This window comes from Anolis sagrei, chromosome 5 (assembly GCF_037176765.1).
Source record: "Anolis sagrei isolate rAnoSag1 chromosome 5, rAnoSag1.mat, whole genome shotgun sequence".
Classification (NCBI taxonomy): Eukaryota; Metazoa; Chordata; class Lepidosauria; order Squamata; family Dactyloidae; genus Anolis; species Anolis sagrei.
In genome coordinates, this window is record NC_090025.1 from 86,380,482 (window position 1) to 86,406,468 (window position 25,987).

A 25,987-nucleotide genomic window follows, 5' to 3' on the forward strand; every position below is an offset into this window, starting at 1 on the left:
AGTCCCTTGGGGAGATGGTAGCGGGGTACAAATAAAGTGTTGTTATTATTATTACATTTGCATGTTTTTGAACTGCTAGGTTGACAGAAGCTGGGACTGACAGCAGAAGCTCACCGCCCCTCGGATTTCAACCTGTGATCTTTCGGTCAACAAGCTCAGCACCTCAGCGCTTTAACCCACTACACCACTGGGGGCTTCAAAGTCATTAATGGAAGTATAAATAGATATAGGAGTTATTGAAAAAGTGAGAAATCCATCTATAAAGTTAAAACGTGAAGCTTTAAAACTCATTAAAAGATCATACACAAACCTTAAAACAGCACTGCATAGCATCCAAACTCCACAGTCAGTTTTTAAAAGCCTTATGGCATGAAAATACTTTGATTTGCTGACAGAAGGAGAACAAGGATGGGCCCATCCTGGTCTCTAGAGAGAGAGTGGTCCAAAGTCTGGGAGCAGCCATCAAGAAGGTCTTCTTTATTTTCTTTCCTACCATAAATGCCTGAGAAGGTGGTGGGGCAGAGGCAAAGGCATACCCAAACTATTACACAGTTCTAAAGTAAATAAAGGGAGACATGATTTGTTGAGTAACATGTCAAATGTGAGCTAGGCAAAACTACAATTAGGTGGATCTATAATTGGTTAAGCGGGCGAACCCAGAGGGTGCTCACCAATGCTTCCTCTTCATCCTGGAAAGAAGTGACAAGTGGAGTGCCGCAGGGTTCCGTCCTGGGCCCGGTCCTGTTCAACATCTTTATTAATGACTTAGACGAAGGCTTAGAAGGCATGATCATCAAGTTTGCAGATGACACCAAATTGGGAGAGATAACCAATACTCCAGAGGACAGGAGCAAGATTCAAAATGATCTTAACGTATTAGAGAGATGGGCCAAAACTAACAAAATGAAGTTCAACAGTGACAATTGCAAGATACTCCACTTTGGCAGAAAAAATGAAATGCAGAGGGATGCCTGGCTCAACAACGGTACGTGTGAAAAAGATCTTGGGGTCCTCGTGGACAACAAGTTAAACATAAGCCAACAATGTGATGTGGCAGCAAAAAAAGCCAATGGGATTTTGGCCTGCATCAGTAGGAGTATAGTGTCTAGATCCAGGGAAGTCATGCTATCCCTCTATTCTGCCTTGGTTAGACCACACCTGGAATATTGTGTCCAATTCTGGGCACCACAATTCAAGAGAGATATTGACAAGTTGGAATGTGTCCAGAGGAGGGCGACTAAAATGATCAAGGGTCTGGAGAACAAGCCCTATGAGGAGCGGCTTAAAGAGCTGCACATGAAGAAGAGAAGGCTGAGAGGAGACATGACAGCCATGTATAAATATGTGAGAGGAACTCATAGTTAGGAGGGAGTGAACTTGTCTTCTGCTGTCCTGAACAATGACTTCAAACTAAAAGAAAGGAGATTCCATCTGAACATGAGGAAGAACTTCCTGACTGTGAGAGCTGTTCAGTGGAACTCTCTGCCCTGGAATGTGGTGGAGGCTCCTCCTTTGGAAACTTTTAAACAGAGGCTGGATGGCCATCTGTCGGGGGTGCTTTGAATGCAATTTTTCTGCTTCTTGGCAGGGGGTTGGACTGGATGGCCCATGAGGTATCTTCTAACTCTTTGATTCTATGTGTGCTCCCTATAGCCAACCCCAGTTAACAACCTGTCTGCAGCTATTTGGGTGAACTGAAGTTTCTAAGCCTTTTTCAAGGGCAGACACACTTAGAGTTCATTACAGTAATGCAAACAAGATGTAACCACAGCAGGTACCACCATTTGACTTTTAAAAGCAGGTAAACACTTTGTTTCAGAGTGACCCTCTTTCCTTGGAAGCATAACCTGGAAATTCTTGCCTTACATCTTCATTAAGAAAATAATATCCTTTAAATGTAAGGTGTTTTTGTTCTCTACAGTTCAAGATGTTCACTAGTTGGAGCTAACATTAATCAATCCCCAGCTACATCTAAATTAACTTTTAGACAATTTCAGAATTCACCTTCGTCTTGGCGAGTTTCTCTTTCTCACACAGAGGTCAAATGGCATCAAGGTCTAGGCAATGTCCATATATTCTTTCCCTCCTTTGCCAAGTTTCTCTTTTCCAACAATTCCTTCCATCTCACAACTCTCTTCCAGCTGCTCCTTCTCCCTAGCTCCACCTTCCATTGCCTCCAAACTTCCCAGCTGTTCCTTATCAAACCTTTTTGTCTCTCTGTGTTCTTACACTCTGCAGTTCTCCTTTACTTGAGAGTCTTCTGATTTGTTTATTTTTGGGTCTTTCCCTCCCTAAGTGCAATCCTATTACATACTTGCATTGATTCTTGTATTTATTATTATTATTGTCTTCATAGACCTGTCAGCAGCCTATGATACTGTGAACCACTGCCTATAGTATCACAAAGGACTACCACCTCACCCACCTCATAGTAAACCTGCTACAAAACAGGAGCTTTTTTGTTGAGTTCCAGGGCCAGAGAAGCAGGTAGCAGAAACAGAAGAACAGCCTGCCTCAGGGGAGCATGCTTGCTCCATCCATGTTCAACATCTACACAAACGACCAGCCACTGCCAGAACGGACAGAGAGTTTCATCTATGCTGATGATTTTAACAGGAGCGGAGCGCAGGGAGCATACAACCCCCCTGTTGCGCCAACTCCACTGGCTACCGATCTGCTACCGGGCTGAATTCAAAGTGCTGGCGTTGGCCTTTAAAGCCCTAAACGGTTCCGGCCCAAGCTACCTATCTGACCGCATCTCTGCCTATGAACCCACCAGGAGTTTGAGATCTTCCGGGGAGACCCTGCTCTCGATCCCGCCTGCTTCTCAAGCTCGGCTGGCGGGGACGAGAGATAGGGCCTTCTCGGTGGTGGCTCCTCGGCTGTGGAACGCCCTTCCTACGGACATTAGACTAGCACCATCTCTAATGGTATTCCGCAAAAAGATGAAGACCTGGATGTTTGTGCAGGCGTTTGAGTAATTTAGTGCAATCTGGTAATGGAACATAGGAATGGAACAATGGACGACGAACCTGGACTACGCTTGGATGATGAGAAGATTGGGTACGGTTGTTTTTTGTAATAATTGTGCATTGTAGTTGCTTATTGGTAATTTATGGATAATGTGTTAAGTCAATTGTTATATGTTGTATGGAACCACTGCTGTTTCTACTGTTTTTACTGTTTGTGAACCGCCGTGAGTCGCCTTCGGGCTTGAGATACAGCGGTATATAAGCAAAGTAAATAAATAATAATAATAATAATAATGATCATGCCATCACCGCTCAAGCAGAGAGCTTTGAGATGGTTGAACAGAAGCTCTCCAAAGCTCTAGGTGCTCTTACTGCCTATTACAGGGAAAACCAGCTGATCCCCAACTCACTGGAACACCTCAGCAAGCGAGAGTCCAAAAGCAGCAGGCTCACACCCAGAACCTCAACCAATGGCTGATACCAAATGACAGACTCCCCACTGGGCACACAGAAAACTGGGCAACTTGCAAGGCACTGAACAGATTGCACTCTGGCACCATGAGATGCAGAGCCAACCTCAAGAAATGGGGCCACAAAGTGGAATCCACGACATGCGAGTGTGGAGAGGAGCAAACCCCTGACCACCTGCTGCAATGCAACCTGAGCCCTGCCACATGCACAATGGAGGACCTTCTTGCAGCAACACCAGAAGCACTTCAAGTGGCCAGCTACTGGTCAAAGGACATTTAATCAACTACCAAACTCACAAATTTTGTATTTTGTCTGTTTGTTTGCTTTGTTCTGTTAGAAATGTAATATAAATGACTGGTTGCCCTGGCATGACAAAAAAAAAATTGTTTACTTTTGGAAACAAACTTTAGGGTCAATAAAAGAATGGCATCTTGATTTTGGAAAAACCTCTGGATACAAAGATGATTTTTAAAAAATTACATTATGTAACTTCATTCCAACTCATGCTAGTTTGAAATGTTACTTCTTTCTGCCCAACTTTACTATTAGAATTGGCAGTCCTAGCTTATCAGTAGTTGTTTGCATGTTTCTCAAATGGAGCCAGTGTAGTCTATCACATGTCCTTTTTGGCAGCATGCGCCAGTTCACTTCTACTTTTACAATGAAGCCCACCAGCTCCCATCCCACAACGTAGAGCAACAACTGGGGGGCTCTGTCATAAAAGTAGAGGCAAACTGGTGCATGCAGCTGTAGCAGCGACATGGGAAGTCAACAGAAGTCAACGGAGGGAAAAACAGGCAACCGATGCTTACTCTCATGAGATAAGGACTCAGATGAGTTGGGCAATGCTGGATGTGAGGCAACGGGTTCCCTGATGGGCACCTCGTAATCTTGAAGTTTATCTAAATGCTGTACATCAATAGAAATTGTGATATGCCTATTGGCAGCTGTACCAATAGTGATAGGACCAAGGCAGTGACATCTCCGGCCCACCCCGTGTTTGGGTATCAGCCAGCACGCCAACGACTTAAATCAAGAAATAGTTTTCTAAGATCTACAGAGACACTCGCTGGAACACCTCAGCAAGCGAGAGTCCAAAAGTGGCAGGCTCAAGCCCAGAACCTCAACCAATGGCTGATACTAAATGAGAGACTCCCCCCTGGATACACAGAAGACTGAGCAACTTGGAAGGCACTGAACAGACTGTGCTCTGGCACCACGAGATGCAGAGCCAACCTTAAGAAATGGGGCTACAAAGTGGAATCCACGACATGCGAGTGTGGAGAGGAGCAAACCACTGACCACCTGCTGCAATGCAACCTGAGCCCTGCCACACGCACAATGGAGGACCTTCTTGCAGCAACACCAGAAACACTCCAAGTGGCCAGCTACTGGTCAAAGGACATTTAATCAACTACCAAACTCACAAATTTTGTATTTTGTCTGTTTGTTCGCTTTGTTCTGTTACAAATGTAATATAAATGACTGGTTGCCCTGGCACGACAAAAAAAAATTGTTTACTTTTGGAAACAAACTTTAGGGTCAATAAAAGAATGGCATCTTGATTTTGGAAAAACCTCTGGATACAAAGATGATTTTTAAAAAATTACATCATGTAACTTCATTCCAACTCATGCTAGTTTGAAACGTTACTTCTTTCTGCCCCCTTTCTATTAGAATTGGCAGTCTTAGCTTATCAGTAGTAGTTTGCATGTTTCTCAAATGGAGCCAGAGTGGTCTATCACATGAGGTCCTTTTCGGTGGCATCACATCTATTTTTATGATGCAGCCCACCAGCTCCCATCCCACAACGTAGAGCAACATCTGGGGGGCACTGTCGAAACTCTGACCCTCTCACCCATTAACAGTATAATGGAGTTGCTCGGCTGCAGGGGGGGGGGGGCGGTCGGGTAGGAATTTTTTGCCCCCTCTTCCCCTTGTGAAGGGGAGGCTTTTTCGCCTACCCTACACTGTTACAAGAAGGCAAATTGGGAGGGTAGGGACTTAAATAGACATACCCATATGCAGTGTGAGCAGGATGGATATTGAATTTGGTGGTGCACACCCAAGTAACCCATTTGGATGGTCCAGCAACTGTAACCTGGCCCTAGGATACGATTGGGGGGGGGGGGGCAAGGAAAATTAGAGAGAGTGGCCCAGGATTTTGAAGATAGACATTAATAATTCTGGGAACAGGTTTACCCTCACTAAGTTCATTGCCAAGTTCATGGCCAATTCAAGGCCAAGTTCAATGACAAGTTCAGGGTTAGATGTTTATGCTCAGTTATTGTGGTGTTAGGTAGATTTAGTGTCTAATTAAGTAACAGTAATAAAAGTTGCCCTTAGTTAACCCAATTGTTTGGGTATCAGCCAGCACGTCAACGACTTAAATCAATAAATAGTTTTCTAAGATCTACAGAGACACTCGCTGGAACACCTCAGCAAGCGAGAGTCCAAAAGTGGCAGGCTCAAACCCAGGACCTCAATCAATGGCTGATACCAATTATTCTACATGGCAAAGGTAATTAGACTTCATTTAAATAATAGCTGAATCCTGTTGAACTATTAATTGGTTTTGGCCTCTAAGTTTTCTTAGACTTGTTTGGGTCAAAAATTAGTCCAATTTTCAGTCCTATAAAGTAAGTTTAGCTTTTATTTTCTGCAATGGTATTGTTGTATCTTGAAGTTTATCTAAATGCTGTACATCAATAGAAATTGTCATATGCCTAATTTAGCTGCAGCTGTACCAATAGTGAAAGGACCAAGGCAGTGACATCTCCGGCCCACCCCCTGTTTGGGTATCAGCCAGCACGCCAACGACTTAAATCAAGAAATAGTTTTCTAAGATCTACAGCAGGGGTCCTCAAACCTATTAAAGAGAGGGCCAGGTCACAGTCCCTCAAACTGTTCGTGGGCCGGATTATATTTCGAAAAAAACATGAATGAATTCTTATGCACACTGCACATATCTTATTTGTAGCGCAAAAAACACTTTAAAACAATACAATAATTAAAAATAAGAACAATTTTAATAAATATAAACTTATTAGTATTTCAATGGAAAGCGTGGGCCTGCTTTTGGTTGATGAGATAGGATTGTTGTTGTTATTGTGTGCTTTCAAGTAATTTTAGACTTAGGTTGACCCTGAGCGAGGGCCAGGCAAATGACCTTGGAAGGCCGCATCTGGCCCCCGGGCCTTAGTTTGAGGACACCTGATCTATAGAGACATCTGCCCTTGCGCTATGCTACTCTGCTGCTGAGTACGCATGCCCAGTGTGGAACACATCTCACCACACTAAAACAGTGGAGGTGGCTCTTAATGAGACATGCCGCATTATCACAGGGTGTCTGTGCCCTACACCACTGGAGAAATGACACTGCTTAGCCGGTATTGCGCCACCTGACATCTGCCAGGAAGTTGCAGCCAATAGTGAAAGGACCAAGGCAGAGACATCTCCAGCTCATCCCCTGTTTGGGTATCAGCCAGCACGTCAACGACTTTCATCTAGACATAGTTTTCTAAGATCTACAGAGACACTCGCTGGAACATCTCAGCAAGCAAGAGTCCAAAAGTGGCAGGCTAAAACCCAGAACCTCAATCAATGGCTGATACCAAATGAGAGACTCTGCCCTGGGCACACAGAAAACTGGGTGACTTCGAAGGTGCTGAACAGACTATGCTTTGGCACCATGAGATGCAGAGCCAACCTTAAGAAATGGAGCTACAAAGTGGAATCCACAACATGCGAGTGTGGAGAAGAGAAAACTAATGCAACCTGAGCCCTGCCACATGCACAATGAAGGACCTTCATATAGTAACACCAGAGGCACTCCAAGTGGCCAGCTACTGGTCAAAGAACTACCAATCAACTACCAAGTTTGCAAACTTTGTGTTTTGTTTGTTTGTTTGTTAAAAATATAATACAACTGTTTAGTTTGCTCCTGACATGATAAATAAATAGTTAACCTAATCATGGAGGAGGGCGACTAAAATGATCAAGGGTCTGGAGAACAAGCCCTATGAGGAGAGGCTTAGGGAACTGGGCATGTTTATCCTGAAGAAGAGAAGGCTGAGAGGGGATATGATAGCCATGTATAAATATGTGAGAGGAAGCCACAGGGAGGAGGGAGCAAGCTTGTTTTCTGCTTCCCTGGAGACTAGGACGCGGAACAATGGCTTCAAACTACAAGAGAGGAGATTCCATCTGAACATGAGGAAGAACTTCCTGACTGTGAGAGCCGTTCAGCAGTGGAACTCTCTGCCCCGGAGTGTGGTGGAGGCTCCTTCTTTGGAAGCTTTTAAGCAGAGGCTGGATGGCCATTTGTCAGGGGTGATTTGAATGCAATATTCCTGCTTCTTGGCAGGGGGTTGGACTGGATGGCCCATGAGGTCTCTTCCAACTCTTTGATTCTATGATTCTATGTGTGCGTCCTCTTCATTTGCGAAGGTGGTGCGGCAATTACCTGTTATCTGTAACATTGCTCATAACTTTTTTGTTTGGGGGGAGGGAGGGAGTGGAAACAGCCCAAAATGTGGAAATGTATCCTCCAGCTTTTCCCATTTAGTATTTAGAATGAAAACTGAATTGAATGAAAGCAGAAAAAAGAATGAGAGAAGTGGGAGCACAACAGAAGAGTGGAGAAGGAGAGCGACATGAATCCATCGGAAAGCAGAATTCAGTATCAGTGCAAATCACACACACAACTGAAGATAACATTTCCCAGTGAAGAAAAGGGTACAAGGGGGAAAGGATTTTAAAAATAGCAATGGTACTGTAAAGAGCAATCCCCCCAAATAATAATATAAGAGCAACCTTTAAAAAACCTTCATAAATAATTCTTCCTTCTAGAAGCAAATGTACCGACAGAGTGCTGAAGTTTTTATTTAAAGATTACTTCTCCTCCTGCAAATCTAAACACTTCTACATTGGCCCCAGAATCAATGCTCCTTATATGATATTTCACTACTGATTCCTATCCTATTATTTCTCATCACAAACCGAGGAAGTCTTGAGCTCTGCAATATTTGAAATCTCATTTGAAACTGTGACTTATCGTAGGCTTTCAACGGCATACAGAAAATATAGAGATTTGCCTGGCTCAGAAAGGAAATAACATCCAGGGTGGGGGTACAGAGCGCCGAGTGAAATGCAATAAAACTGAAACCACAAGGGGATTTGAATTCAATAACTTGGAAATACAAGCAAAGAATTGATCCAGAGATTTGTTTAACATAAACGGGAATATATAGGTATTATTATAACACTGGAGAGAGCTCAAATTAAATGGAAATAATATAATTATGATGAAATTTTTTTTTAAACTTTCTAAAAATAGAACAGAAGGGTTATGGGATACATTTGCTCCTCTAAGGTCTTATTAATAAGCTGAAGTTAGTGTTTAGTAAATTACTTCCTCTGAAAAGCTAAGAATTTGCATGCTTCTGTGAACAGATGACTGAATACAATTTTTGCTTACCTAGTAAGAACAAAATGACTATATAGATAGATCTGTTTATTGATTAGCTCACTGACTATATCAACAATAAAAGTCAAAAACAAAAATACACAGACAAATAGACACTAATAACAAATTACTGTATATGTTTGTTGCCTAAGACGATATTTACAGACATGCTTAAAATATGAGCGGGTGCTCACCCCAAATATGAAGCCGTCAAAAAGGAAGAGGGAGCATGGTTGTTGAAACAGCTGTATATTTAAACTTCTCTTTATTTTAATTGTAGAAATATGTCCCACCGATTCTGCTTATGAGTTTATTTATTGTTTTGTATTACTGTTGCTATTGTTTTCATTGTTGTATTGTGGGTTCGGCCTCATGTAAGCCGCACTGAGTCCCTTGGGGAGATGGTAGCGGGGTACAAATAAATTATTATTATTATTACCAATATCAGGGGAGATTAGAGAAGAGAAGGGGAGAGACACTTAGCCTTTTAAAAGGTAGGAACTGGGAAACACTAGAACTGAGAGACTTAAAATGCCTCTTCAAATGAATTCTGCTGCCACCATTCCAGTATTAATCAGGCTGAGGTAAATTGTTAATTTGTTCTGTAACACACACTGTGCCACAATTGTTTCTTAGTGGCTGCTGTGAAATACTTTGACCACAAAAGGTACACATACTGAGGCTGGTAGAAGTTAATAAAAGAACAAGAATGTTTATTGAACAAGCTTGAAATAATTCAGGTACAAATGCCTAATGGTTTCCGAAAATACTGGCATGAAAAGCTTGTGGTTGCGTTAGAGTAAAATCTTAAACTCTACTGGGTTACAAGTTTACCACAGAAAATTACTTCAGAAAATGAATCTCTGAAAGTAACTCCCAAAACTGCCCCTTAGGAATCTAGCCAAAAATACCCTGAACTAGACTTCCCTAGGAATTGAACAGTCCACTAACTGGGCACTGCTCCACAACAGTATTCTAGCTATCTACTAATAGCTACTCTGAATACCTCACCAAAAGACTAACCCAATCTACTTCTCTAAACCCAAACTCGCTCTGAACTAACACCAACTCTTCAACCCTCCAAGGTCATTTATCCGGCCCTCACTCAGGGTCAACCTAAGTCTGAAATGACTTGAAAGCACACAACAACAATAACAATCCTATCTCATCAGCCAAAAGCAGGCCTACACGTCCCACTGAAATATTAATAAGTCTATATTTGTTAAAATTATTCTTCTTTTTAATTATTGTATTGTTTTTAAGGGGTTTTTTTGCACTACAAATAAGATATGTGTAGTGTGCATAGGAATGCATTCATATATTTTTCAAATTATAATCCGGCTCTCCAACGGTTTGAGGGACTGTGACCTGGCCCTCTGTTCAAAAAGTTTGAGGACCCCTGCAGTAAGGGATCATGTAACAGAAAAGTTACTAATGTGCTGTCATTCTTGTTTGCTCCCCAAGATTACATTTAGAAATTTAATTTCAAGGACATGCAAAGCCCCTTTTCCAGATTGACAAAATGCCTTGTTGCTATTCCTAAGAAAAAAACCCCTTTGGCAGAAGCAAGAAGATATGAAGGTCATATTCCAGTTCAAAGGTGACTAATTGGTTTTTACTGTTAACACTGCTTTGGAGACAAATCTGATTTCAAGAAAGCTTCTGCTACACATTTCTTTTACTAACCAACCATCTGGAAATTTGCCACATTGTACAAATGTTCACCTTTAGGTCAAGGAGAACAATGCAAATAAACTTCCAACAAGAAGGAGTAGGAGCTTTTAATGTGAAGGATCACAACCTACATTAAATTCCACGATTTTAACAAGCTAGCAGATCTTTGCAGTAATCTTATTTTAAAGCTAAGAAACTTAAGAGAATTATAACATTTTGAAGTTTTTTTCCCCATGTGCACATAACTACCAATATGTTATGCAAACAGAATAGATTTGTTGAATAGATTTGTTGAAGGCTTTCATGGCTGGAATCCCCAACCCATCTAAAACACAGACATGTGACTTTCACCTTAAGAACAGACAAGCATCCCGAGCTCTGAGGATTACCTGGGAAGGAATCCCACTGGAGCATTGCAGCACACCCAAATACCTGGGAGTCACTCTGGACCATGCTCTGACCTACAAGAAGCACTGCCTGAACATCAAGCAAAAAGTGGGTGCGAGAAACAATATCATAGGACAGCTGACTGGCACAACCTGGGGATCACTGCCAGACACAGTGAAGACATCTGCCTTTGCACTATGCTACTCTGCTCCTGAGTACGCATGCCCAGTGTGGAACACATCTCACCACACTAAAACAGTGGATGTGGCTCTTAATGAGACATGGCGCATTATCATGGGGTGTCTGCGCCCTACACCACTGGAGAAATTACACTGCTTAGCCGGTATTGCACCACCTGACATCCGCTGGGAAGTAGCAGCCAATAAGGAAAGGACCAAGGCAGAGACATCTCCAGCTCATCCCCTGTTTGGGTATCAGCCAGCACGTCAACGACTGAAATCAAGAAATAGTTTTCTTCGATCTACAGAGACACTCACTGGAACACCTCAACAAGCAAGAGTCCAAAAGTGGAAGGCTCAAACCCAGAACCTCAAACAATGGCTGATACCAAATGAGAGACCTCCTGTGCACACAGAAAACTGGGCGACTTGAAAGGCAGTAAATAGACTGTGCTCTGGTACCATGAGATGCAGAGCCAACCTTAAGAAATGGGGCTACAAAGTGGAATCCACGACATGCGAGTGTGGAGAAGAGCAAACCACTGACCACCTGCTGCAATGCAACCTGAGCCCTGCTACATGCACAATGGAGGACCTCCTTGCAGCAACACCGGAAGCACTCCAAGTGGCCAGATACTGGTCAAAGGACATTTAATCAACTACCAAACTCACAAATTTTGTATTTTGTCTGTTTGTTTGCTTTGCTCTGTTAGAAATGTAATATAATTGACTGGTTGCCCTGACACGACAAATAAAAAATGGCTGGAATCACTGGGTTGTTGTAGGTTTTTTGCGCTACATGGCCATGTTCTAGAGCAGGGGTCCTCAAACTAAGGCCTGGGGGCTGGATACGGCCCTCCAAGGTCATTTACCTGGCCCTCACTCAGGGTCAGCCTAAGTCTGAAACGACTTGAAAGCACACAACAATAACAACAACCCTATCTCATCAGCCAAAAGCAGGCCCACACTTCTCATTTAAATACAAATAAGTTTATATTTGTTAAAACTAGCCGTCCCCTGCCACGCGTTGCTGTGGCCCAATAATCTGGAAAATAAAGTAATGAGAAAGTGTTGGTTTCTAATATGTGCAATGCTTTTATCCTTGTGGGTAAACAGTATTTCTTGTTGTTTCTTTGTCAGTGTTGATGTGGAGATTGTCTAGTTTGCCTACTCTGGAACATGCAACATATAAGTGTCCTTCAAATCTATGATACTATATCTGTGTGTGTGTGGATCATATATATCTCTCTATATATCTATGGCTGGATAGCTCTTTGTCAGGAGGGGTTTGATTATGTTTTCTTGCCCTGGTGAAGGGAGTTGGACTGGATGGCCTTAAGTATTTTCTGTTGGTGATGGAAGGGGGAGGGGTTCTGTGTGGGAGGTTTGCCCCAATTCTGTCATTGGTGGGATTCAGCATGCTCTTTGATTGTAGGTGAACTATAAATCCCAGTAACTACAACTCTCAAATGTCAAGGTCTATTTCCTCCGAACTCCATCTGTGTTCATATTTGGGCATATGGAATATTCGTACCAAGTTTGGTCCAGATCCATTATTGTTTGACTCCACAGTGCTCTCTGGATGTAGGTGAACTACAACTCCCAAACTCAACGTCAATGCCCACCAACCTTTCTAGTGCTTTCTGTTGGTCATGAGAGTCTTGTGTCCCACATTTGGTTCAATTCCATCATTGGTGGAGTTCAGAATGCTCTTTGATTATAAGTGAACTATAAATCCTACCAACTACAACTCTCAAATGACAAAATAATTTTTTGAGTGATGGTCACTCCTTGGGTTAGTAGCTGTCTTGTGGCCAAATTTCGCAGCAATTCGTCCAGTGGTTTTTGAGTTCTGTTCATCCCACAAACGAACATTACATTTTTATTTATATAGATTGTTCTTCATTTTAATTATTGCATTGTTTTTAAGTGTCTTTTTGCACTCCAAATAAGATCTGTGCAGTGTGCATAGCAATTCACTCATGGTTTTTTCAAATTATAATCTGGCCCTCCAACAGTTTGAGGGACTGTGACCTGGCCCTCTGTTTAAAAAGTTTGAGGACCCCTGTTCTAGAGGCATTCTCTCCTGACGTTTCGCTTGCATCTATGGCAAGCATCCTCAGAGGTGTTGCCATAGATGCAGGCAAAATTTCAGGAGAGAATGCCTCTAGAACATGGCCATATAGCCCGAAAAAACCTACAACAACATCCTTGAGCTGTCTGAGCCTAGGAAAAACAGGATGGTCATGCAGACAGCAATGGCTAATTCTGAACCAAAACCAGCACAACTGTTTACACTGTCACAAATATGAGAGCATTCCGATTATGTTTCATGTGGGTGTTAGGGCAAATTCAAATATTATTTTTTAAAGTAATACTATACTGTTAAGTCATGTAATAATAATAATAATAATAATAATAATAATAATAATAATATAATAAACTTTATTATTGTGTTTATTAATAAACACAAGTGAGGTTGGTGGGGACGAGGAGCAGGGCCTTCTTGGTGGTGGCCCCTTGCCTGTGGAATTCACTTCCCGGGGAAATTAGGTCATCGACATCCCTCCTCTCTTTTAGAAGGAAACTAAAAACATGGATATGGGACCAGGCTTTTGGGTAATCTGGCAGACAGACAAAGGACAATGGCGACTAGAATTGGATAGGATTATGACAATGCAAAATGAACTTACGGATTTTGAGCTTGACGAACGTTGATCACTAGATTGGTTTTTATTATATGGTTTTTATTGGTTTTTATTATATTGCATTGTATAACTGGATTGTTTTAATTATTTTATAATTGTTACTGTTATGTATTTTATCTTACTATGTGTATTGCTATCATCGAATTGTGCCTTTTGTAAGCCACCCTGAGTCCCCCTTCGGGGGTTGAGAAGGGCGGGGTAGAAATGCGCGAAATAATTAAACAAACAAATATAACCCACCATCAACTCCCCAATGGGGACTCGGGGTGGCTTACATGAGGCCAAGCCCTACAACACAATACAATAAAAGAAGTAAAAAAACACAAGCAATAGCATAATAAATTACATAAAACATAAAAATACAGAAAACAATATAAAATTAAAATAAAATCATTCATAACACAGTAGCAATGAGCGGGCCGCATGTACAGAATAAAATACTAAAACTAAGAGCTAAGAACACGGGGTGAGATAGGGATGGAGCAGATTATTTGTGAGTGGGGTCAAGAAGAGTCTTCATACAGGAAAGGAGGAGGTTACTCTAAGGACAAATGTTGGGGAGTAGCAGCAATATAAAATTGTATGGTTAATTGCCTTAGTCACCTCCAAATTGGACTACTGTAATGCGCTCTATGTGGGGCTGCCCTTGAAAACAGCCCGGAAATTCCAACTGGTCCAACGGGCGGCAGCCAGGTTGTTAACTGGTGCTCCTTACAGGGAGAGGTCAACCCTCCTGTTTAAGGAGCTCCATTGGCTTACCTACAAAGCCCTAAATAGTTTGGGTCCCGCCTACCTGCGTGACTGCATCTCCGTATATGAACCCACACGATCTCTCCAATCATCTGGAGAGACCCTGCTCACAATCCCACCTGCGTTGCAAGCGCGATTGGTGGAGACGAGGAACAGGACCTTCTCCATGGTGGCCCCTGACTCTGGAACTCTCTCCCCAAGGACATCAGACAAGCCCCAACATTGGCAGTCTTTAGGAAGAGCTTGAAGACGTGGTTGTTCCAGTGTGCCTTCCCAGAATAGGAAACTCCAAGCCTCATGTCCCAAATGCACTTTACTAGAGATTTAAGATTGTCTGCACACCGCACCTATCTCCAAAAAAATATCCATTTCACCTGTCATGCCCAGCATTATTAAAATTTTTAATCATTACATTTGCCCTGGCCTTAGCTTTAAATGTGTCATATTGTCTAATGTTTATTGCTATTGTTTTAATGTTTATTGCTTGTTTTATGAGTTTATTTATTGTTGTATTTGTTATGCTGTTGTTTTATTGATGTGCTGGGTCTCGGCCTCTTGTAAGCTGCACAGCTTAATGGTGTAACATTAGAAAATGTTGACCATTTCCGCTACCTTGGCAGCCACTTCTCCACCAAAGTCAACATCGACACCGAAATACAACACTGCCTGAGCTCTGCGAGTGCAGCATTTTCCCGAATGAAGCAAAGAGTGTTTGAGGACAGAGACATCCGTAGGGATACCAAGGTGCTTGTTTATAAAGCTATTGTCCTCCCAACCCTGCTATATGCCTGCGAAACGTGGACTGTCTACAGATGTCACATGCAACTCCTGGAACGATTCCATCAGCGCTGCCTCCGGAAAATCCTGCAAATCTCCTGGGAAGACAAGCGGACAAACGTCAGCGTGCTGGAAGAAGCAAAGACCACCAGCATTGAAGCGATGGTCCTCTGCCATCAACTTCGCTGGGCCGGCCACGATGTCCGGATGCCTGGCCACCGTCTCCCAAAGCAGTTGCTCTACTCTGAACTTAAGAACGGAAAACGGAATGTTGGTGGGCAGGAAAAGAGATTTAAAGATGGGCTCAAAGCCAACCTTAAAATCTCTGGCATAGACACTGAGAACTGGGAAGCCCTGGCCCTTGAGAACTCCAGCTGGAGGTCAGCTGTGACCAGCAGTGCTACAGAATTCGAGGAGGCACAAGTGGAGGGCGAAAGAGAGAAATATGCCAGGAGGAAGGCGCGTCAAGCCAACCCCGATCGAGACCGCCTTCCACCTGGAAACCAATGCCCTCACTGTGGGAGAAGATGCGGGTCAAGAATAGGGCTCCACAGCCACCTACGAAACCAAAAGGAAACGCATAATGGAAGACCATCTTACTCGTCCAACGAGGGATCGCCTAAGTAAGTAAGCCGCACCGAGTCCTTCGGGAGATGTTAGCGGGGTATAAATAAAGGATTATTATTATTATTATTATTATTATTATTATTATTATTATTGCCAAAAGCGCAACAGAAGAGCCATGTTTTGAGATTCTTCTTAAAACTTTCTAAAGTGCGGGCTCGCCTAATCTTAAAAAACAATAACATGTTCCATTCGTTATTTCAAGAGGTCAAAAATGGCTTCCATTTTCCTAAGTTGTGTGCTTCAAATAACAAGGAAACCACACTAAAAAACCTGGAGTTACCATTACATTACTTTTTTTTTAGTAGTAGCTATTAGGGCTGGGCGGTTTCATTTCGTAATTTCGTAATTCGTTAAAAATTCGTTATTTTTTTTTATAACGAAGCGATATTGAACCATTCAGGAGCATCTAAAAAACGAAACGAATTTTTCAATTCGTTTCGTAATTGCTTCGTATTCGTTTCAAAATCATTTCGAAATCGTTTTGTTATTATTTCCGCATGTCTGGGGCAAGTTTTATAGCTGTTGTTTGTTTAATCAGTGAAAAAAAATTATAAATATCACACCAACAGTCAACAACAGAGGGAGAGGGAAACTTCAGAAGTTCCCCCTGTCCGATATGGAGGTTTTTTAGCGTATTGCGCGGTCACGTCCGCCATTAACTAATCGATTCGTATTCGTTTCGTATTCGTTTTGTATTGTTTCGTAATTTTACGAAATTTTGTAAATATCGAACTTTTTTAAAGAAAAAATTTGGAATTCTTTTAAATGTCGAAACGCAAAAAAACCCAAAAAACGAATCGAGTTTAGAAACAAAATTTTCCGTGGTTGCCCAGCCCTAGTAGCTATGACATTACAGGAAAAAGTAACAGTTTGCAGGTAGCATTGTTAAATGTAATGCATATTTTTGAATTCCTGCTAGAAAATGGCAACTATAATTACGGCCGCATTTTCTGTGATAGTGCTGAGTTTCATTCTACACAAAATGAAAGTAGGACTCTGACTTACCTGTCTCCATCTTGCCATCCTGTGCAGCAGGTCCATCGGGAATAACACTCTTCACCTGGAGAAACTCGTCAGGCTCATCCCCACCAATGATGGTAAATCCAAAGCCCATATTGCTTTTCTTAAGAGTGGTGCTGAGGAAAGTCCCCTTCAGTTGTGAGGCATCCCGGGTGAAAAGTGGTTTTTCTACATCAGTCAACATAAAGGAGACAAACAAACAAACAACGTTTGGGTCCTGCTGTAAAAAAATTAATAAATGAAAACCACCGGCTTCCCAAAGTGCAATAGAAGCAAATAGCAGGCAACAGGGTTGCATTTGGGAAAAAAATTAAAGCAAAATAAAAGTGCAAGCGTTCCCAGAAAAACATAAGCATTAGTGAGTTATCCACGACTTAAGGCCAAAACCAGCAAGAGAAAGATTTGTTTATCTGTGGTGTTATTGATTATAGTGTATCTTAATAAAATCACTACTGATTATGAGTTGGACTGCTGGGATACTAAAAAACAAACTTGTCCAAAACTGAAAAATTGATATGTAGTACTTAACTTGATATGTATTAGTTAATTAATGAAATCCTTTGGAATTTTTTTTTAACATTGCTTTGAAGAAATAGCTAAATAGCTGTTTAATACAGGTTGAGTATTCTTTAACGCTTCCTGAAATGTTTGAAACTGGAGGTGTTTTGGACCAGATTTTCCCCCCAGATTTTGGAATACCGTATTTGTACGAGGGGTATTTTTTAAGTAAGGTCCGTTTTGTTGTAGACACTAGTAGTTTGTGTGCATACTGCAACGAACGCATGCGTCGTGTACCGGCATGCCTCGGGAACAACTGTGCTCAGTTTCCACTCTGTAGCTAACCTGTACGGTTCTGTTCTGTGCTTTAAAATGTTTAAGACTATCAACTCACCCACCGCATGTGAGGTTCACTCAGTGATATGGTTTTTGTCAGCAAGGAACCTGCCTGCTGCAGAAATCCATCAACAGATTTGTGATGTGTACGGTGATACTGCTATGAGTGAAAGCAAAGTGCGTAACCGGCATGCCTCGGGAACAACTGTGCTCAGTTTCCACTCTGTAGCTAACCTGTACGGTTCTGTTCTGTGCTTTAAAATGTTTAAGACTATCAACTCACCCACCGCATGTGAGGTTCGCTCAGTGATATGGTTTTTGTCAGCAAGGAACCTGCCTGCTGCAGAAATCCATCAACAGATTTGTGAAGTGTACGGTGATACTGCTATGAGTGAAAGCAAAGTGCGTACGACAATTCAAAGATGGCCGTGACAACGTCCATGATGAGGACCGCTCAGGTTCCTTGCTGACAAAAACTGTATCACATGTGGCTGGTGAGTTGATAGTCTTAAACATTTTTAAAGCTCAGAACAGAACTGTACAGGTTAGCTACAGAGCAGAAACTGAGCACAGTTGTTCCCGAGGCATGCCGGTACACGACGCACGCGCTCGTTGCGGTATGCGCGCAAACTACTAGTGTCTACAACAAAACGGACCTTACTTAAAAAATACCCCTCGTATTTAAGTAAGTAATGAGATATCTTGGAAATGCCTAAACACAAGTCTGTATGTTGAAACATCAGAAAGCAAAGTCTGTATGTTGAAACATCAGAAAGCCTTTTTCATCCAACCATGTGGACAATTAAGGATTTTGGAGTATTTCAGCATTTGTAATTCTAGATAAGAAATGCTCAACCTGTAGCGGTTTGATTACTAAAAATACTAAATAGCTGTATAATTTAGTTTTCCTGCAGCCGCATACAAAGCGTGTCTGTGTATCTGTCCAGTTTCAACAACCGGGAATTTCAACAACCGGGAATTTCAACAACTGGGATGGACAACTTGTGAGATGATTCAGTGATGTTCACATCAACTTTAAGTGTGATTTTTTTTGGTGAAGTGTGACAAAGACCAGCAGGCAAACGAAAGGCCTCACCTCACATCCAGTGCCTCTGTGCTGTGCTTTATTGTGTGAGAAAGGTATGGGAAAAGGTGAAAAGTTTGGTGTTGTTTTTTTTGTAAAAAAATAGCTCACTACTTTTTACAAAAGTGCAGCCTGGGTACATAGCAGCACTTGGACATACCATACAGCCTGTACACTCCAGCAATGTCCCGCCGACACTGAGACAGGTCACTCACACTGCGAGACCTCTGAGGACCAGGGCGCGGGTGAACATGTTTGGGCCTAGGTAATGTTGATGAGGAGCTTTCTACTGTTATAAAGGAGAAGAAGCCTCATTCTTTGCCTGCAAGCTCATGTAAATAATTTAATCTCTATATCCAATATAGATCATTATCCATTTTTACCCGCCCCCCACTTCCATCAGCTTCTTTGTTACAAATATAATCTCACAGTTTCCCACCAAATAGGACTATGAGCCATTATTCTCAAAACTACCTTAAGGAAGTAGAAGCAGTTTCAATGGGATGTATAGGTTCCTCTACCACAAGGATAGATATCCTGGTGCCCTTTAGAAGCAGTGAACTACAACTCATATACCTGAGACAGTATGGCCAGTCACCAGGGACTTTGCAACTGGATGCCAACCAACTAAAGAACAGCTACCCCTTCTCTAACCACAAACAGCCCAAGATGAAGCCATACATTTAGATGAAATATAGTGACATGAAATGCTTGAATGCAATTAATGTGTTCTTTTTACAGTATCAGCTGGGAACAGGGTTTGGCAGGAACATGGCATATCAGAAAAAAGGTTTGCCCTTTCCCTCTCATGCTGCAATCCTGCTGAAAACCTCCTCTAGAACCTGTCATGAGAGCAGGGAAAGAGACAGGAATATGTGTCTCAACCCAAATAAAATGGATAGTCCTGGCAAGCAACGGGATTGTGGCGCAGCTGGCTGAGTGTCAGCTGCATCAAGATCACTTTGACCAAAAGGTCATGAGTTCAAAGCCAGCCCAGGTTGGAGTGGGCTTCCAACCAATTGTGTAGCCTGTTGTTGACCTTTGCAACCCGAAAGACAGTTGCATCTGTCAAGTAGTAAAATTAGGTACCACCTTAAAGTGTGGGGAGGCTAAATTGACTAATTTATGAGGCCATAAAAAAGACTCCAGCAAAGCACTCCAGCAAAAGCATGCAGGGAATGCGGAAGTACTTCATCAGTGTCGCAGATGGACGATGAAAGCGACAGCTCCCCTGGTGGCCAGAAAAAGTTAAATAGCCTCTGTGTATGTCTGTATACATTGTATGTCAAATTGGCATTGAATGTTTGCCATATATGTGTACACTGTAATCCGCCCTGAGTCCCCTGCGGGGTGAGGAGGGCGGAATATAAATACTGTAAATAAATAAATAATAAAATAAGAATCCTCCTGGGTAGTTAATGCTTCTGATACTGCCAGATCAGTGAACAGAAAAACCAACTATCATTCACAACTTAATCTTGGATTAGTAGGTTGTAGGGAAGATTCACACTGACCACATCACAAAGGATGGTCAAATAGTGCACACAGCTGATCCAGGTTAATGCCACCTTAATGCAGCCTTGAACTGTATTAACAAAAGTTGCCAGTTGCTATGAATTATCCCACGTAATCTACAATAAACAGCAAATTTGGCCCATGTAAACAGTTGGCCAGGTTCTTAGTTGGAATTGGCCACAGTTGACCTGCTCATTGTGTGTTCCCCAGGCTTGTCCCTGCTGGCTACTGTGACAAGGAGAAGAGGAACCTGGTACGAGTGGCTGTACTGCAGTGCCGAACCAAGTTCTGCACTGCTGGATGTTTAGGTCTCCTTTTGCCTCTGCAGTGGCCAGGTGGAGGAGGTGGTGATCCAAACCATCCTGGCACCAATACAGCATTTGCTATTCCAGGTCAGCACTGGTAAAAGAGATCGGTGTAGATAGAGTAGTGGCTGGATGATTGTGGTGGCTTAATGTCTTTCAGCTTTGTCACCAGGGCCGTAGCCAGAAAAAAATTTCGAGGAGGGTTGGGTTGAAAATTTGGGAGGGGGGGAGTTTTGAAAATTTCGGGAGGGGGGGTTGAAAATTTCAGGGAGGGGGGTTGAAACCTGCCTCTTAGCTCATGCTGAAGCAAAGAGCACAGCAAGGACAGAGCAGCCTTCAATAGCCTGCAGCTCCGCCCCTGTCAACCACCTCCACCAAGTCTGGCCTTCTTAATGAGGGCCTTCAAATCTAACCCCCCCCCCCCCCCACTTGGTTGCTTCGCTACATTGGCTATTGCTGCAAGTAATGACAGTGTGAATAAATCGTCGATATTTGCTTGAGATAGTGCTCGCAGTTCTGGAGGGACTCTTAATTTTTTTGTGTCTCATAGACTTAGCATGGGGATTTGGTTAACCAGTTAAAATTCATGAGTAAACTAGGTTTATTTTTTTAAAAAATTCAAGCGGGGGGGGGGGGGTTGAACCCCTAACCCCCCCTCGCTACAGGCCTGTTTGTCTTAGTACCTCTTCCGAGGCTCAGGAACCTCCGTGGCAGAGAGTTTCCCTCTTTGCTACCCTTCCAGAAAATAGTAAATGTAATTTTGCCACAGTACCATCACTCCATCCAGCTGCAAACAGAAAAGGCAAAAGGAAGACACATCTGATGCATTCGAGCATTCAATATCATATCTGTTTTGATTCTACAACTGAAGCAAGAGTCAAAGTATCTTCATCAACATCTGTCTTTTGCACTCCGTGTCATGAGAATACAGAGGATCAATGAGTTACCCTTTGATTTTTATTGGGTTCTTGAATTTTTGGGAAGGTCTTTCCCTTTGGGAAAATAAACACTTTCTATTGTCTCATTTTTGTAACCTTAATATTACTATTTTCTTTCTCCTTGTTTTCACGCTGAAGACTACATCATATCTGTTACCCATTTTTGCCTCTGCTTCATTTTAATTAGCCCTGAAAACATAGGATTTCTTTTTTTCAAGACAAAATTTCAGCATTTTGCTAGAAGCTTCTGGTTCGATTTAACACAAATTTGCAATTTTGGTAATGTCAAAACTATGAGCTGAACCCAATCAACAAAGATAAGCTTTGTCTTCAAATTTGTTAGCTGAAAACAGAAATGAAGTCTACATTTTCATGTTCATATCTTAATTTCCCCCCTATAAAATAATGGAAAACTTAATGAAATTGTTTTAATTGTAGGATATGGCACACTGTTGTGATACTGTACCTCGGAAACCTTGGGCCGGCATAGGCTTGGTTCCAAGTTCTGCGTTGGGCATGGTACGCTGTTGTAGCTTTCTTTTTGCTTCCAAAACAGGATTTTCAAATTGTGTCCTTCTATTTATGTGGCTGAAAAATAGAGAAATAAAATGTCACTTAAAGATGATCATTTTGAGACCCGTTTTTTCCCCTTTTCATAGAATCATAGAATCAAAGAGTTGGAAGAGACCTCATGGGCCATCCAGTCCAACCCCCTGCCAAGAAGCAGGAATATTGCATTCAAATCACCCCAACAGATGGCCATCCAGCCTCTGTTTAAAAGCTTCCAAAGAAGGAGCCTCCACCACACTCCGGGGCAGAGAGTTCCACTGCTGAACGGCTCTCACAGTCAGGAAGTTCTTCCTCATGTTCAGATGGAATCTCCTCTCTTGTAGTTTGAATAAAGATTATTGATAGGTTGCTATCACACAAACAAATCTTGCACATCTCTATATTATTCAGCCACTCCACTTCTTGAGAGGTGTTTACATGGAAAATGCTCTAACCGGCAACTGTATCTATATAAATAAAAATGTAATGTCCGTTTGTGATACCATCAGAACTCAAAAACCACTGGGGGAATTGACACCAAATTTGGACACAAGATACCTAACAACCCAATGTATGTCCTCCACTCAAAAAAAATTGATTTTGTCATTTGAGAATTGATGTTGCTGGGATTTATAGTTTACTTACAATCAAAGAGCATTCTGAACTCCACCAATGATGGAATTGGGCCAAACTTAGCACACAGGGCTCTCATGACCAACAGAAAAAACTGGAAGGGTTTGGTGGACATTGCCCTTGAGTTTGGGAATTATAGTTCACCCACATCCAGAGAGCACTGTGGACTCAAACAATGATGGATCTGGACCAAACTTGGCACGAATATTCCATATGCCCAAATATGAACACAGATGGAGTTTGGAGGAAATAGATCTTGACATTTGGGATTTGTAGTTACTGGGATTTATAGTTCACTACAATCAAAGAGCATTCTGAAACCCACAAACGACAGAAATGGGGCAAACTTCTCACACAAACTCCCATGACCAACAGAAAATACTTAAGGCCATCCAGTCCAACTCTCTTTACCGGGGCAAGAAAATGTAATCAAAGCCCTCCTGACAAAGAGCCATCCAGTCATAAATATAGATAGATAGGATTCTCTCTCACACACACAGATATAGTATCATAGATTTGAAAGAGACCCTTAAAGAAGGACTATGATATGTTGCATATTCCAGAGTAGGCAAACCAGACACTCTCCACATCAACACTGACAAAGAAACAACAAGAAATACTGTTTACTCACAAGCATAAAGGAATTACATATATTAGAAACCAACACTTTCTCATTACTTTATTTTCCAGATCACCAGACTGGGCCACAGCAACGCGTGGCAGGGGACAGCTAGTTGTGTATAAATTCCTAGCAAGTGTTGTGGAAAGGAACTCTAATTCAATGATAGAACACATGCTGAAGTTACCAACCTCAATCCTTGAGATTTCCATGCATGGCTGGTAAAGACAGAAACTGATGAGAACTTCGGCTAATTCTGAACTATATGGGGAAAAAATAAAACAGTTTCCTATGTTCCTATAGGAACAGGAGATGGTTCATGGATAGTATTGGGAAAGATCCTCATAGAATCATAGAGTTGGAAGAGACCTCATGGGCCATCCAGTCCAACCCCCTGCCAAGAAGCAGGAATATTGCATTCAAATCACCCCTGACAGATGGCCATCCAGCCTCTGTTTAAAAGCTTCCAAAGAAGGAGCCTCCACCACACTCCAGGGCAGAGAGTTCCACTGCTGAACGGCTCTCACAGTCAGGAAGTTCTTCCTCATGTTCAGATGGAATCTCCTCTCTTGTAGTTTGAAGCCATTGTTTCGCATCCTAGTCTCCAGGGAAGCAGAAAACAAGCTTGCTCCCTCCTTCCTGTGGCTTCCTCTCACATATTTATACATGGCTATCATATCTCCTCTCAGCCTTTTCTTCTTCAGGCTAAACATGCCCAGCTCCTTAAGCCGCTCCTCATAGGGCTTGTTCTCCAGACCCTTGATCATTTTAGTCGCCCTCCTCTGCACACATTCCAGCTTGTCAATATCTCTCTTGAATTGTGGTGCTCAGAAGCCATTAGCTTCCAACATAACTTATTTCATTGTGAAGCTTAAAAGCTCCTCAAGGAGAAAGTTTGCAAGTTACAGGTAATGAAAGCAGAGAGGGCACAAATAAATAAATATTGCAATTTCAACAACAATAATACCATAAGCACGCTACTAAATATTTAGTACTTCTGTGGCAATACAGAATCATTAAGAATGAGACAGAGTACAATGCGACTGCTCTTCTGCTTGTGAATTCAAATTTTACAAGGTAGAAAGCAGCAACCCTCCAAATGGGAGCATAATTATGCATTATATTAAGTTGGAGCTCTTATTCAGAATTGTAATGTGTTTGGGCAAAGTATATTTTTCAAACAAGACGTCAGGAAATGACTGTAAGTGCATGAATGTTAATGCAATAAACAAATATTAGGAAGCAATAATAAATCTAGAGACCCACCATGGTATAGCAATTTAAGCATTGGACTATGACTCTGATCAGGATTTGAATCCCTGCTAGGCCATGAATACACAATGGGTGCTTTGAGGCAAATCACATAGTCTGTTAGCCTCAGGAGGAGGCAATGACAAACCCCCGCTGAACAAATGCAAGATATTCCACTTAGGCAGAAAAAACAAAATGCAAAGATACAGAATGGGGGACAATGCCTGGCTTGAGAGCAGTACGTGTGAAAAAGATCTTGGAGTCCTCGTGGACAACAAGTTAAACATGAGCTAACAATGTGATGTGGCGGCAAAAAAAGCTAATGGGATTTTGGCCTGCATCAATAGGAGCATAGTGTCTAGATCTAGGGAAGTATTGCTACCCCTCCATTCTGCTTTGGTTAGACCACACCTGGAATATTATGTCCAATTCTGGGCACCACAATTCAAGAGAGATATTGACAAGCTGGAATGTGTCCAGAGGAGGGCGACTAAAATGATCAAGGGTCTGGAGAACAAGCCCTATGAGTAGCGGCTTAAGGAGCTGGGCATGTTTAGCCTGAAGAAGAGAAGGCTGAGAGGAGATATGATAGCCATGTATAAATATGTGAGAGGAAGCCACAGGGAGGAGGGAGCAAGCTCGTTTTCTGCTTCCTTGGAGACTAGGACACGGAACAATGGCTTCAAACTACAAGAGAGGAGATTCCATCTGAACATGAGGAAGAACTTCCTGACTGTGAGAGCCGTTCAGCAGTGGAACTCTCTGCCCTGGAGTGTGGTGGAGGCTCCTTCTTTGGAAGCTTTTAACCAGAGGCTGGATGGCCATCTGTCAGGGGTGATTTGAATGCAATATTCCTGCTTCTTGGCAGGGGGTTGGACTGGATGGCCCATGAGGTCTCTCCCAACTCTATGATTCTAGAGTGAGCAGTGAGCAAGGTCTTTTTAGGCGGTTTTATTAGACATTGTAATAGATATTTGCTCCCCTCAGGAAGAAAGAGTATCTAGACATGCTGTACTCATTATGTTACTTTGCAGGTAATGCATTATACGTTCACAAGGACTAAAGCTTTATATAGTGTGCATTTCCCTAGCAGACATCTCTATACTTAACACAGAGAAACGTCAACATAACATCTGTCAGGGACACACAGTGGTGTTCAAGGAAAATAATCATCTAACTTGGGCACTGCAAACTATTCATCCATTACAGGCATAATGGACATCTGTC

The 25,987-nt window shown here is 42.2% G+C and overlaps 1 protein-coding gene across 15 annotated transcripts in view; it reads right to left on the reverse strand.

The window, feature by feature from the left end:
* Nucleotides 1-25,987, reverse strand: part of MAGI2 (membrane associated guanylate kinase, WW and PDZ domain containing 2) — a 1,143,898-nt gene that overhangs the window by 271,720 nt on the left and 846,191 nt on the right. For 10 of the 15 annotated variants that reach the window (XM_067468841.1, XM_067468833.1, XM_067468836.1 and 7 more), the window contains 3 exons: nucleotides 22,175-22,296; nucleotides 19,111-19,239; nucleotides 17,018-17,200 (listed from right to left, as the gene is read on the reverse strand). In XM_067468841.1, coding sequence (XP_067324942.1) covers nucleotides 17,018-17,200; nucleotides 19,111-19,239; nucleotides 22,175-22,296 — 434 coding nt within the window. The remainder of the gene's footprint in view (nucleotides 1-17,017; nucleotides 17,201-19,110; nucleotides 19,240-22,174; nucleotides 22,297-25,987) is intronic. The other 5 variants (XM_067468838.1, XM_067468837.1, XM_067468839.1 and 2 more) reach the window with 2 other exon arrangements.